This window comes from Aotus nancymaae, unplaced genomic scaffold (genome assembly GCF_030222135.1).
Source record: "Aotus nancymaae isolate 86718 unplaced genomic scaffold, 86718_ANA_hifiasm-v0.15.2.pri h1tg000012l, whole genome shotgun sequence".
NCBI classification, from domain to species: Eukaryota; Metazoa; Chordata; class Mammalia; order Primates; family Aotidae; genus Aotus; species Aotus nancymaae.
The window spans coordinates 5,987,761-6,002,959 of record NW_026988423.1 but is presented as its reverse complement, the minus strand read 5'-3'; the positions used below and the strand labels follow the sequence as shown (position 1 = coordinate 6,002,959).

The following is a 15,199-nucleotide window of genomic DNA, read 5'->3' as shown; positions in this document are numbered from 1 at the left end:
TCCGCCTCCTGGGTTCAAGCAATTCTCCTGCCTCAGCCTCCCGAGTAGCTGGGACTACAGGTGCGCGCCACCATGCCCAGCTAATTTTTGTATTTTTAGTAGAGATGGGATTTCACCTTGTTGACCAGGATGGTCTCAATCTCTTGACCTCGTGATCCACCCACCTCGGCCTCCCAAAGTGCTGGGATTATAGGCGTGAGCCACCGTGCCTGTCCTGTAAACATAACTTTTATGTGGACTGGGAAACCAAAAGATGCATGTGATCACTTTGTTGCAATATTTCCTTTATTGCATTGGTCTAGAACCAAACCTGCTATATCTCCAAGATACGCCTGTGTAATGAAGTGGCTGGATATATGAGAAATATTTAAACATTAATAGCTTTCTCCCCTATCAGCAGGAAAGCATTAGAAAAATTAATGAAGCAATTTTTAAAATTACAACGAAAAGATAAATCATCTAGGAAAAATCTTAATGACAAATACTTGAGATTTACATAAAGAAGACAAAAGTTTACTAAGAGATCCAAGAATTCACTAAACATAAGGGGAAAAAAAGACCCAGATTACATGCAGCTGTAAACTAAATCAAACCAAGGATTCAAGAAGGATGTAGAATAATGCCAGGTACTCTTTTGAGCAAAGGCTAAGTTAAATGCACAATCCATTGATACAGGCTAAAATAGGTCAGCTGAAATGTTTTTTAATATACCTATTAGTTCTTAATCCTATTGTACCAGTGAACTAGAAATTCATATGCCCTGATGCTATCAATAACACTCTCTCTCCTATATAAGGTGCTTTTTTCTAGTCACATATCAGAAGAAATCATCATATAGGCTCAGAAATGTATGTTATCAATTGTTAGTGTCATCTTTCTAAACATAATGGCCCTTTTTATTTGTCTCCTTACAGTTCCTTTGGAAGGACTAAGAAGTCAAACCCAGTTTGAGGAGATGAGATCAAGCTACATTAGAGAGCTCATCAAGGCAATTGGTTTGAAGCAAAAAGGAGTTGTGTCTAGCTCACAGCGTTTCTATCAACTTACAAAACTTCTTGATAACTTGCATGATGTAAGTATTTGGTTGATTCCAGAATATCAGTGATTATTCTCTGAATTTCTATAACTTTTTAAATGCTACATGTAAACTTAATATGATTTTCTCAGATTAATACTTGTATTTTATAAGTGTTTGGATCACACTGCTCAGACTTTATATTGTGTTTTTTTCATTTTCAGTATAGACCAGCCAAATATTCTTTTACCAGTATTTGTGTAATTTGAGAATAATTTAATAGCTGGTAGCAATTATGGTACATTTCCTGAATATGTTCTAAAATATTTGTGCCTAAAATTATAAAAGACTATATATACAATAAAAACAAATGTATGTATGTGGAAAATAAGACTCATGCCATTTCAAATGAAATTATAAATAACATTGCTGATGGATAGGCAATCAGTCAATATATAGCAAAAGTTAAAATTTGCATGCTTTTCAAGTTTCTGTGTTTTAGGATTTACCTCAAAGAAATAATTAGTCAAATATAATATGCATGCAAGGATGTTCACCATAGCAGAGGGGAGAAAAGAAAAAACAAGAAATGCCCAACACCAGAAGTGGATAACTAAGACAAGATACCTGTGGTTTGTCAAGATATATCAAATACAAGCTTTTATTGCTACTATGTTCAGATCACATTAAAATGACAGTGAAGGCATAAAAAAAGCTATTCATTCACCAGGTCAACTTTTGAGATCTTACTCTTGAATATGAACAGACAGTCAAGATTATGAACTATTTGAGTAAAGTGTCTAAAATGAAAGGCAGAAAGCAAAATAAGAAGAAAAAAACTTGAAGGAAAAAACACCATTGCAGAGAACAGAAGACTTCCAACATCCTCAGAGAAATAAGAATGATATTGTCTCCATAACATGAGAACAGAAAACATTTTTAAAAGGGACATTTTGCAGGAAAATATTTTTGGATAATTAAATAAAGAAAAGCAGAAATTTAAAATTCAATGAAATGGCTGAAATGGAAAGGAAAATCTGGGAAAAAAGTAATTTAAAAGATAAAAACATGAAAGATTAGAAAGAAGAGTTATAATAAATTTAGCATCCAGGGGTTTCTAGCCTCCAGTTAATAGGAATGTCCAGAAGAAAAAATAGAGAAAATCAAGGAGAGAAATTTATGTAAGAAATCATAAAAGTTGCTGGAATTGAAAATAGGAGTTTTCTAACAGTAAGGATCCAGGGTAGAGGTAGAGGCACTGCACAGTTGAACTAAGGTACATTATTGTAAAACTGCAGCATGCCAGAAATGAAGAGAATATTTTAAAGTATACCAGTGATGAAAGAAACAGGTCACATAGAAGTTATCAGGATTATATCCACTTCCCATGGAAGAGGAAAGAAAAAAAAGAATAATTAAAAAAAAAGTTATCAGGATTCAGAATGATGTTGGACTTCTCAACACCAACACTGGAAGCCAGAAGACAATGGAGAAATGCCTTCAGAATTTGATGGAAAACAAAATCTTCAAAGAATTTCATACCCAGCCAAACCATCAAACAAGTACAATGGCAGCATAAAAGTATTTTCAAACATGCAAGGTCTCGTAGAGTTTACATCAGACACAACCTTTCTCAAGAACTGCTATAGGATGTCTTATAAGAAAACACAAGAGTAAGCCAAAGATCTACCCCAAGAGAAATGCAAATTGATGTCCCAGTATAGTAACTGTGCAGAGCAGTAATTAGTCTAGACGGAAGCAGTAATACAAAGGGTTCTAGGATACCAGCTCCAGGAAAACTAAATGGAACTGGGAGATTACCAGTAAGTATGACTGTAATTAAGGTGGTTTTTATAATTATGTCAGAGAATTTGACCATGGCTTTGTGACAGATATGGAGAAAACAAAGCAAACAAAAACATGAGGTGATTCACTTCACTTTTGGAAAATAAAAATGAGTCATAAGAATGGAAATGTAATCCAGCAGAAAACCATAAAAAAATCTTTATAATATAAATGCTAGAGATTGACTTTAACCAAAACTTGAAATATACCTGGGGAGAAGCAAACGTGTATATAGTTGAGGAGGAGAGTGTCTAGTATGAGAACTTCATTTTCTTCATTTCCCATAGTAGAAACTAAAACTAACTTTAATGGAAATACAGAAGTAAATATCAAAAAACACAGGCTACAAAAAGTTGAAAGTAGTTGCGTCTAAGGGGCTGGAATAGGGATGGGAAGAAGTCTATCAGAAACTGCTGGGTTTTATTGATGTGTCTGCTGGTTTTATTGATGAGTCTGCTGCTATTATTTTTATAATCATGTAGTATTATCTGACTTTTTAAAAATTATACACATGAATTACTTTGATAAAAATTAGATTAAAATAAACTATGTTGGATTATTGGCATAGAAAGAATCAATATGTTGCTATATAAAACAGCCAGATTAGCAAATAGAATTTATAAAATATATGTGTATGTAATATTATGTGTATACTTGGGTATGTCTGTATATGTGTATAAAAAGAAAAAAAACTTGAGTAATACACCAAAATGTTCACACAGCTTACCCTGTGGAATTATAACTTCCATTTCTTTAAATAAATCTTTCCATATTATCAGAATGTCCTATCACAAGTATGTAATATTGTGCATATATTCTAGAAAATGATGGTACTTATTTTCATTTTAGTAAAAAGAAAACACCTTGGAAAGTATTTATATTACATATATTAGAAAAGTTGCCATGTTTGAATAGCATATGACTTTATGATTTTTATTATATGTTTTCTACTCATTTGTTAAACCAACAGCTTGTCAAACAGCTTCATCTGTACTGCTTGAATACATTTATCCAGTCCCGGGCGCTGAGTGTTGAATTTCCAGAAATGATGTCTGAAGTTATTGCAGCACAGTTACCCAAGATCTTGGCAGGGATGGTGAAACCCCTTCTCTTTCATAAAAAATGAATGTCAGCTTTATCTTTTAAAGAATTAAATTCTGTGGTATATCTTTTTGTTTTGGTCAGGATTATGAGGTCTTGAGTTTTTATAATGTTCTTCTGAAAGCCTTACATTTATAACATATCATAGTGTGTAAATTTAGGAGAAAAATTGTGGGGTTCTAATTGTTTTCCTTTATAAAGTATAATTAGAATGTTTAACTGTTTTGTGTACCCATATTTTCTTGAAGAATTTACAAGACTGAAAAAGTACTAAAATTGATTGTTAAAGTAAACTATATCTTATCCATAATATTTCATACCATGCAGGTGAGGATTTTTAACTTTTGCATCTAACGAGTCATCTACTTAAGAGAAAAAAATCTAACCTGTAATAAGACAAAGCTATTATATAAGTTATTTCTAGGTAACTCCCTTTGTCTCAATTATATTTCCAAAAAAATGAGCCTTTAAAATGGTATGCAAAATTTTGTCTACATATTTGTGTGAGGAGGAAATTCATAACCTTCATCAGATTTTCAAAAGTATTTTTAATGCAAAAAAAAAAAAAAGAGAAAGAGTTGAAAACAGCTAAAACAGATTGATGTTCTTCAAACTAGGCCAAACAACTTATATGTTAAGACAATTTTCCAGATTGGAAACACAAATCTCTTAGGATGTTAATAAGTAGATTTATATTATTATGCAAATAGTATTGTGGGTTTTGTAAGTTTTTAAAATAACCTTTTTTGGGGGAGGGAATTGTCCTCTAATGAGGTATTACCAGTGGAAATAAGAAGTCAGAAGATATTATGACCTAACTGTACTTCTTACCACCTGTTGCAGGTTGAAACTTAATCACCCTTACTGATTGTCAATTCTCTCACCTTTGAATGTAGTAAAGTATCTTTCCTGCCAATTGCTCCTTTTGGTTAGAGCTTATTAACATCTTTTCCAATCTAAGGAAGGAAGAAAGGGAGAGAACAAAGAGGGAGGTATCAATTCACATACCTTTCTCCTCTTTATCATGAATTCATCTTATGTTTCAGCCATGCAAATATTTTTGCCATCAAATTTCGGCAGAATTTTCCCCCTTTTACATTAATTCCATGCATGTTTCAACCTTGAAGACTCAGCCACGTATTATTTCTCTAAAATCTTCCCTGGGTCTTCCAAGCAGTGATTTGCCTTCTCCTAGACTTAACCTGCCATTTTGTGCACATCTGAGTTACAATATCATGTTGTTTAACAATTCTGACTCGAGTCTGGGAGCCACACAAAGTGGACAATAGTGTTTGTTGACTGAGAGTTGAATGATATGTTCTCTCTGTCCTGGTATTAGCATAGATTTTGATCATTCTTTGGTTACATCTCTGCATGTTTCTGTACGCATGAATTTATCACTTTCTTCTCCCATGCTTTCTTATCTTGATAAATTCTCTTCATCATTTTTAAATTTTCCACCTTTGCTTCCTACTTTGTAAGATCTCTCACTTTACTGACTATAACATAGAAGAATAGAAGTGTATTTTATGTGTCTTAAGGACAATACTTTAGATTCCTTGTTCTAAGTTTTTAAACTGAATGAATAGAATATTATTTTTCTCCCTAAGAAAAATTCCACAAAAAATTGTTTCTTATGTTTATGTAGCCTTAAATTGTTTTGTACTGTAAACCTCATATAAACTTTCTTCATTTCTAATTTCATTCAACAGATATTGATTGAGTACCTGCTATTAGCACAAGAAAAATGTGCTAATAAGCCTTATGAGAATTTGGAGCTGAAGAAAGACTAACTCAGGAAAGTTACAGTCCAGTAGTAGGTATAAATTACAGTGCCTGATAAGTAGGCATTTTAATATTTGTTGAGGGTATGAATTTTCTCATACCCTCAACAAATACTAGATAGGTGCAAAACATTATTTACATATAATTTTACTGATACACGTGTAGCACAAAGGTACTAACTTTAAAATAAGTATTAAATTACACCTTTATTTAGGCATGTCAGTAATTCATTTGCATTAAATCTATATGTACATTTATTGAAAAAGCTTTCAGTATCTTTTCCCCCACAAATATCATTCCCAGAAAAGTATTTTTAACATCTCCCAAATATAATGGTTACAGGAAATCTACCTCTGTGAGAGTGACACCTCTCAAAATGGACTGTGTGACATAAGAAAATGAATGTAGGTCTGTCAAAAAAAAAACCTAATAAACAAAAACAATATTATTAGCCCTTTATGCTTAAGAAATGGACTCAGGGAATAGTTAATGTTGTGATCACTATCTGATTCTTGTTACTTTGAAGTAAACCAATATTTTGATGATACAAATCATTTTCCACCAGCATAGATTTAATTTCCATAATAGCTTTAAAATTTTATAATTCACTAAACTATGAGGGAATAGATTGTAGTGGCCACGGGTTTGGCTTTTGTTAAGAATGTTTGATATTTTTGATGTTGATCTCTGTCTGAAATGTAGATGTCTAAACACTAGGATTTAATATTTAAGGCTGAGCTTAAAAAATAAAACAAAAAACCTTTTTAAAAAGAATAGGACTTCACCAGACAGAAAATATCTAATTTCTAAATGTTTTTCTCTACAAAGTCCTATCTACTAATGTCTCCATTACTACTTAGTCATCATAACTATTATCTTCATTTCACAGGTCATGTTCTTTCTGGTAGCTCTAAAGTGAAACCGAATCTTAAGAAGACAGGTCACATATCAAGAAAAACTTGCAGGTTACTGAAATAGATTCTCGAGTTAATGAAAATATTTTTCTTAAAAAGGTTTGAAAAGCCATTTGAGTCTTAAGCATTATGCCTCCATTATCAGTAGTTATGTGACAGTTGTGTGTGTGTGTGTTTAATGTTTAAAGACATGGCACTTTTTAATAAGGGAATGCTATACTATTTTTTCACATTTAACATTAAGATAATTTGTTGCTCTACAGATGATATGGAAACTTGATTAACAGTATGGATTTTACCAAAACTAGGCCTCGTAAGTAGCCATGGCAGATCAACCTGTACCTTCTAAATTATCCACAGCTAGTCATGAGTTTGATGATGGGCACCCTGGGGAGAGCTGATGTAGGACTGCGCCCCCCTTCCCTGCCACTTACTAGCTAGATGAGATTAAGCAAGTCATTTAACCTCTCTGATTAAAGCTGCCTTTGCCCAGTGCTTTGTAATGAATAGAAATGGATACCAAAAAATTTATACCGGTGTTCAGAAATAGTAGTTGCTATTACTTGGTTTTCATTAAGCCATAGTTCTTACCATAATCTTATCAAACTAACAAGTTATATTCTATAATGAAGCCAGGATTCTGGAAAGTCTCATTGCTTTATTTGTGTCACTATGTGCTATGATATATTTGACTAAATTCATTTGAAATTAGGGCTGGCAGTATTCAAGTAATTTCTGCTGAAAAAAATACAGTGTTTTGAGTTTAGGGCCTGTTTTATCAAAGATCTAAAGGGGTACTCTAATTATGAATATTTAAAAATAATGACCCTGATTTTAAGATTTTTAAGTGTCTTTTTAGAATAGAGAGCCTGACTAGAACACAGCCCCTCCAAAAACCCATGCATGCTCAAATTATTTTTACTATGGCCAGCAATTCCACAAAAGGGAACAGTGGGTCTAGAAATCACAATGAAGTCATCAACCCAAAAAACAACATTCCTATTCCTAAGAAGGTTATGATATAAAATGCCCACAAGAAGTCTGTTATGTCTGCTTTAATCTGTCTTGTATTCCTTTGGTAGGATGACAATTACATTTTTAGTTTTTGCTGTGAATACCTGAGCAATTTCTCTCATCCACACTTACCCTTCACACATCAGAAGTCAGGATAGGATATGAATCATTTTAAATATTTTTACAACTCCAGAGCCTTGTGCGGAAGAATCACTCAAAACTCACAAAAATATGTATTTTTTTTCAAATTTAAAGATACTCTATTTTTGTATTCAATAACTCAACAACTGTGGTTCCCACTAATAAAGTGAAGTGCACAAGAAGACAACTCAAGTAACGGCATGACTTTCTGTTTCCCAAAGATGCCTGTTCATTAGCCATTGGATGTGGGAAGTTTCTACATCTCTTACAATTTTACAGGAAATACATAGCCAGATAGTCTAGCAAAAGTTTGCCAAGTCCTAAATTGTTTATCCTTAATACAGTAAGTCATGAAATGATTTTAATGAAAAGAATATCACCTAGGTTTTATAGTTTTGTTTTTTTTTCCTTATGGTGAAGTGAAAAAAACAATACTGTTTCTCCCTAGCATCTGCTGACTATGTAATGTACCATTATTCCACACTCTCGTCCTTCTCAAATCCAAAATTGAACGAAAAGCAGTAAAAGAACTGACTACTCACCCATATTATGACATAATCCAAACCAGATTGGTCAACATCCATAAAATGAATCCAAGCTGAACTGGGTCTAGATTATTGAATTCAGGTTGGATCACATCCCTATTTATTAATAAACTCAGGAAAAAAGGTCTTCCAGACCAGCTGCAGCTAATAGAACGTACACTTTTAAAGTTAGGCCTGAATCAATGTGGCCTTAAAAACTAAAAAGCAGCACCATAGTTTTAATAATTTGTCCACCCTGTCGCTGGAGAAAATTTAAGAATTTGGGGGTGTTGGTAGAAGGTTAAACATAACAGCTGTTCATGGCAGAAATGATTTAATACATACATTCTCTGAATATCCTATAACCAAAGCAAAGAAAAACACCAAGGGGGCTTGTTCTCCTCCTTGAAGCTGACCGCATTCCAAGGCAGCGCTCAGGTCACATGCCCAGGGGCTGCGCCCGAGCTTGTCCACAGCCTTATGCAGATGTGGAGTCTGGAAGCCTGCTGCAGGACTGCTGGCTTAGTCCCAGAATGTCAGCCTCATTTTCCATTTACTGGCTCTTGTTACTTTATGTCATGCTGACCTTATTGTTAAACACAGGTTTGTTTGCTTTTTTCCCCACTCATGGAGACATGGGAGAGGCACTATTTTTAATCTGGTCGAAAGCTTTAACTGATAAAGCATTTTTAGAGAAATGTGAATCAGGCAGCTAAGAAAGCATACTCTGTCCATTACTTTAAAGAAAATGTACAGATTATTAACTCTGCAGTGTGGCATTAGTGTCCTGGTCAATATTTAGATAGGTCTGAGTAAAATATTTAAATGGTATTGTAAATAGTTTTCAGGATATACGCTATGGCTTATTTTTATTATCTTTTGAAATTGCTCTTAATACATCAAATACTGATGTATTCAATTTATCAGATATAAATTATTCTAAATGAAGCTCAGTTAAATGTTTTTGTCTTGTCAGTTATATGTTAAGCTTCTGATCTCTGTCTATGATGTTTACTGATCTGAGTTTTTACTGTTATATTTTAGACAGCAGTGGTTTTAAGCTTTTTGCCACTAAAAATACCTTTTATTTCCCCTCCCCCAGAAAAGTTTATACCTTGAAGTATCTATCCACCAAACTGTACTTCTATTAAGAAATATTTTGTTTTCTTAATGTTTTGTTATTCAAAGACATATCCATGAAAGCTGCTGAACAGCATGAATAACAATTATATCCACACAGATTTGATGTATCTTGTATAGCCTTAACTTGATAGTATAAAATTTCATTGCTTTTTAAATAATAGCTAAATAGTCAATGGACTTCTTTCATAGCTTTCCTAAACTAGATTAAGATCCAGAAGTTTAGGGTCATAATAAATTCTTACAATTATCTTTTTCTAAGGGCTTTAAAATTCATGAGAACAACCAAAAAAAAGGCATATGGAGAGTTAATACAAACATACCGTATTCTCGCTGCAACAGCGATGTGGCTGTACTTCTCCATCAGGTAGAAATACTATCCGGAATTTACCTAAACTAGTAAGCCCTATATTTGTTATAATTAGGGACAGGAAGAGATTTTCACATGGCAGACTTTAGAATTCTTCACATTAGCCAATAAAGTATCTCCTTTTGATCTTAGTATTCTGTGTATTTTAACTTTTCTGAGATATGCATGTTTATAAGAAAAACTACAAAGGTTTTTCTTAAGTTAAAACCTTTTTATTGAAATTTGAAAGAAACAGAAGAAAATATCAAAGTTCTTTGTACTTTCTTTTTTTTTTTTTTTTTTTTTTTGAGACGGAGTTTCGCTCGTTACCCAGGCTGGAGTGCAATGGCGCGATCTCGGCTCACTGCAACCTCCGCCTCCTGGGTTCAGGCAATTCTCCTGCCTCAGCCTCCTGAGTAGCTGGGATTACAGGCATGCGCCACCATGCCCAGCTAATTTTTTGTATTAGTAGAGACGGGGTTTCACCATGTTGACCGGGATGGTCTCGATCTCTTGACCTCGTGATCCACCCGCCTCGGCCTCCCAAAGTGCTGGGATTACAGGGTTCTTTGTACTTTCTAAGAATTAAATATGATTTACAAAAGTTACATGGAGAGCTCTGTAAAACATTAACTTAAATTTTTTTTGTTGAAAAGTCTTACTTGAGGTATCATTTTATTCCTCAGCAACTAGCTGTGAAGCCTTTACTGTGTTATATGCCAGTTACTCTGCCAGATTGTGGAATAACCAGTGTTCCTGTCTTCTCCGAGCTTAGAGTCGGATGGCAAATAAAGACAGGTAAATAGATACCTACAATATTGACTGTGAGTGCTATGGTGGAGGAAGCACGGGGAACTATTGGATCACCTAAGAGGAGCACCTAGCTTGAATTTAGGGGTTAGCAGAAGCATCCTGAAAATAGTCAAGCCTAAGCCATGATCTACAAGGAGTTTAGGAATTAGCAGAACATGCAGGGTTAGGAAATGCCAAAGGCAAGAAGAGAAGAAGAGTATTCCAAACAGGAGGGATCCCAAAGAGAGAAGAGTATCCCAAACAACAGATGCACAAATCTGATGGGGAGAGAGAACGTGGAGTGGGGATGGATGATGAGATTGAAGAAGAAAGCCATGTCCAGATAATCAGTGGCCTTGTATACCATGTTAAAGATTTTAGCCTTATTTCTGTTGTAAACAGGAAAGTATTACAATTCATATGAATATTTTAGAAGACTCCCACTGGAATATGGAGAATAAAGTTGGAGATGACTAATCCTGAAGCAGAGAGAACATTTTTGAGGAAGTTCCACTATTGGTGAAAATGATGGTCATAAACGAAGAGTTGTAGGTGATCATGACCTCCTCTCTAATTTTCCAGAAGGTTTTTGGAAGATACACTATAGGAGCATTGACAGAACTGATGAAAGGAGAAATACACCATATAAATTGTCAAACACCATGCCAGGCATTTAATTATTTTGCCTATGCTTAGAAATAACACATTTTTTATCAAGAAAGAAAACAAAAACTATGAAACTTAGTTTTACCTAGTCCCAGAATTCTATCTATCCAAACAATCTCTACCACTCCACTTCTATCCTACCTTTGCACGTCTGTCCAACCTCAAAGTCCAGGTCTATACACACAGGTAAGACTAGAGCAGCTTGACGTTCAAAAAATGAGAAAGAAAGGGGAACAGAGTTGTGCTGAACTCATACAAAATAAACACATTCTTTGTATAGATGCATGGAACCTCAAGAGGAGAGTAATTCACCCAACTCATATGTATTTGATGGTATGAATCCATGGCTGTGCTCGGCTTTACAAAGTCTTATCTGAGATTCCTTCCATGGAACAAAGTTCCATCAAAGCCCATTTAAAAGCCTACATAAAAAAAAAAAATTCTTGCTGCACTGTATACAAATCATCAGCTACCACTATCAAGCGATCAGATGCCATTAACAAATGGAATTACAAAATAGTATACTCCCAAAAAAAAAGCTAAATTCTTTGTGGAGCGTTGTGACTTCACGAGCCCTCCACAGGATGGGAGCTGATGAGGGAGCACTGGTGAGCAGTAGGTTGAAGAGAAAACCTGGCGCTTAAGAATCTACCCATCTTTTTTTGTCTATAAGAGACTTATTTTTGGATTACCTCATTCAATTTCCATCAAGGGCTGGATTTCCTTTTTATTTCCACTAACCAGAGAGTAGCTGGGAAGGAAGCAGCTTTTTATGTACGTATGGTAGCTACGGGATGGGGGTTTCTTTCTGTGTCCTCACTGGCCACATGCAGGTCTCTTGTTAGTTATGCCTGGTCACAGAACTCATTGCTGTCATCTCATATTTAAGTCTTTAGCTTGTGAATTTATTCTTTCCGCTTCGGCACTGCAGAGCGCTGGGACTTTGCTAACTTCCATTCCTTGCTGGCTTGGCAGATTCTTCATTCCTCTTAGGCCCAGCTGTTTTCTCATCTGGCTCTTTTTCCCATCTGGCTTCTGCTGTGGAGCCACCTTGCCCCTTCAGGAGAGCCATACCTTACCACTGCCTTCTAAGCCTCTACTTAGCTACCACCATGCTAAATTTAAACTTCTCTAAGATGTTGCAGACTTCACAGACAAGCATAAAAGTCTTCAGTTTCTTGGACTCCCTTAACTTGTCTGGATATTCTGTTGTTCATCTCACCTCCTTCAAGTTTCAGTCTCAAAATACAGGCATTTGACCTCTTTGCCCTACCTCTTCCTTATTCTGAATCATGAGAGCCTCTCAGTTCCTCTTGCTGTGTGCTGGAAACTTCTGCCAGGTCTTAGAATGAGTTCTCATCTAGTCCTAGTAGCTCTCGATGCTTAAGTCCACCTTTTCAGGATACCTTTGAGATTTAGACCACTTTTTTCTCTTTAGACAGCCCTAATTTCCAGACTTGCCTTTCTATGGATTTCAAAGACCAGTTGAGGAAGTCAGAAGCTTAATGCTGACTTTCTTTGAACATTTCTGCTATAACAATTCTAATTCTCCTTAGAGCAATATGCCTGCCTCCGACTGACGAGGAGAAAGGTCAGGTGCCAAATAGGAAACCACAAAGATTAATTATTTTAATAAGCACATAGTTTGAAAGTGCTTTGGGAATTATTATGCGGTTTTCTGTCAAGGGGGTGAGACTCTGCATCCTTCCGTGTGTGCCTGACAGTTCTCCTGGCACTGACTGGTAACAGATACAAAACTGTAAAAATTAGGTGACCATGGATTTTAACGACATTATCACATACTTACTTTCTACGTAATATTTTATACTCCCCCTAAAATACTTTGACTGTTTTGCATTTAGTAGATATTCACATTTTTTTGTGTTGAAGTTGATGAAATCTTACCCACCCCGTTGCTTGTTAGCAAAACTAGTGTTCATATGTGGCAAGAGATGCAGGGAACCTTTCTCATGACTCACGCCCTATTTAGTTCTTATTGCCACTACCCTATTTTGAGTAAATAGTAGGTCACTAAGTACACTGTCCAGAGTTAACTTTTAAAGATATTTAGCCTCATATACTTCTTGAGTACTGAAGTCATACATTCTGCTCCTCATTTCTGAGTGGGAAAGACAACATTTGGGAGTACATTGGAAACTGATCTGAAGGTTTTTGCCAAGAAGGTGAAACTGGGTCCCTGGCAGTGATTGGGTGACAATGCAAAGCTGTAAAAACTAGGTGCTAGTGGGCACCTAACAACATTATCATATACTTATTTTCAAGCTAATATGCAAAATACTATCTCTTTTTAAACTGAGGGTTGATGTCAGAGAAAATATTTTGTGGTTCACATAAGCAGTCTGCTCAGCTTGACAAGTGCTTTACGTTAAACTGGCTGGTGGTTTAAAATGAATCATTTTTACATAATGTTTTCTTTAAAAATATTGTGAATTTAACTGTAATTCTTATTGTTATTCTGTGTGATAATAAAGAATAAACTAATTTCTATATCTTTCTTTATTAATGAATTATAGCATCTAATACCTCAGTACAATTACATACAAGACACATATCAATCATCAGTACATTCTTTACCAGTCATTATAAATTTATAACCAATATTTCAGTTTGTACAAAACTGTATGTGGCATAAAGTGAGATATTGATATGGAAGATTTGCCATTATAGAGACAATATCCTTGACTGTGTATGCATTTTAGCAAAGCAAAGAGTGATTCTTGGGCAATTAAGTTGAAACCAACTACACAGTGTTTTAATCATAGACAAAATATAATCAACTGATATCTAGTAAGATTCAATAACATACTGTTTTGGTTATTCACCTTGATTAAACAGTTTGATATTATAGAAACCTGAATTTTCATATGAAATTTAATGCATTTAATGTTAAGGTGAAAGATAATCTACTTGTAATTACAAAGTATTTCAGAATATTGTTGTACACTGGTTTCACTACTAGGAGTATAATTTAGTATACTCCTACAAATATACAAATAGCCTCCTTCAGTAAATAAAATAAATGCCTATAATGTATAAGGAACTGCTGCAGGCAAACCCCAAAACGGGGGCTCAGCTTGGGAGGATTTTTGGCTTAATTCAGAAAAGAATTCAAGAGGGAGCCCACAGTGAAAGAAAGCAAGCTCACTGGAGCAACAGCATCCAGCAAAATGGCTACTCCATAGGCAGAGGAGTGCTTGTGGGTTGCTGCCTAGCTATGTTTACACTAACTCTGAATTATATGCTAAATATGAGGTCTGCTATTCACAGATCTTCTGGAAAAGTGGCAAGGAGTTCCTGGAACTATATAAGGTAACTTCTGGGTGTTGCCATGGCATTTGTAAACTGTCATGGTGCTGGTGGCAGTGTCTCATAGCATGCAGATGCATAATAATTTCTAGTCCTAGCTGATTTGGGCCAGTTTCTTAGCTACATCCTGTTTTTGATCAGCAGGGTCATGAAAACAAGGCCTGGTGATCTTTACCTCAGAACCATGTTAGGTCTTGGAGCCACAAAGATAGATGAGTAGAAAAGAATTCTTGCTGTCCATTTGAGTTGATACAATGCCACATATTATTAATTGTTTGAAATCTCAAAATATTTGCTTCTTATTGAATCAACTAGATTTGGAATAAACTGGAAAACTACTGGATCATTTGGCCATGAAAATGTTCTTATAACATAAATAATTTTTTATTTATTCCTGGCTCGTACTATGTTTTTAGTTTTTAAACATGCCACCATATTTAGATTTATAAATGTAAATATCATTGAGAAACTTCATATTTACCTATGAAACAACACACTGGTTTTTATAAATACTTTTTATAGTTGGTGGAGTTTTTCTAATCAAAGTTAACTAATGAATAAAGAGAAAATGTGGGAAGTGGCTCTG

General features: G+C 34.8%; 1 protein-coding gene across 2 annotated transcripts in view; it reads left to right on the top strand.

Annotated features, from left to right (window-relative positions):
• Window positions 1-13,798, top strand: part of PGR (progesterone receptor) — an 85,436-nt gene extending 71,638 nt beyond the window's left edge. For both annotated transcript variants that reach the window (XM_012454923.2, XM_012454919.2), the window contains 2 exons: window positions 915-1,072; window positions 3,831-13,798. In XM_012454923.2, the coding sequence (XP_012310346.2) occupies window positions 915-1,072; window positions 3,831-3,986 (314 nt within the window). In that variant the 3' untranslated portion in view covers window positions 3,987-13,798. The remainder of the gene's footprint in view (window positions 1-914; window positions 1,073-3,830) is intronic.
• The last annotated feature ends 1,401 nt before the right edge of the window (window positions 13,799-15,199 follow it).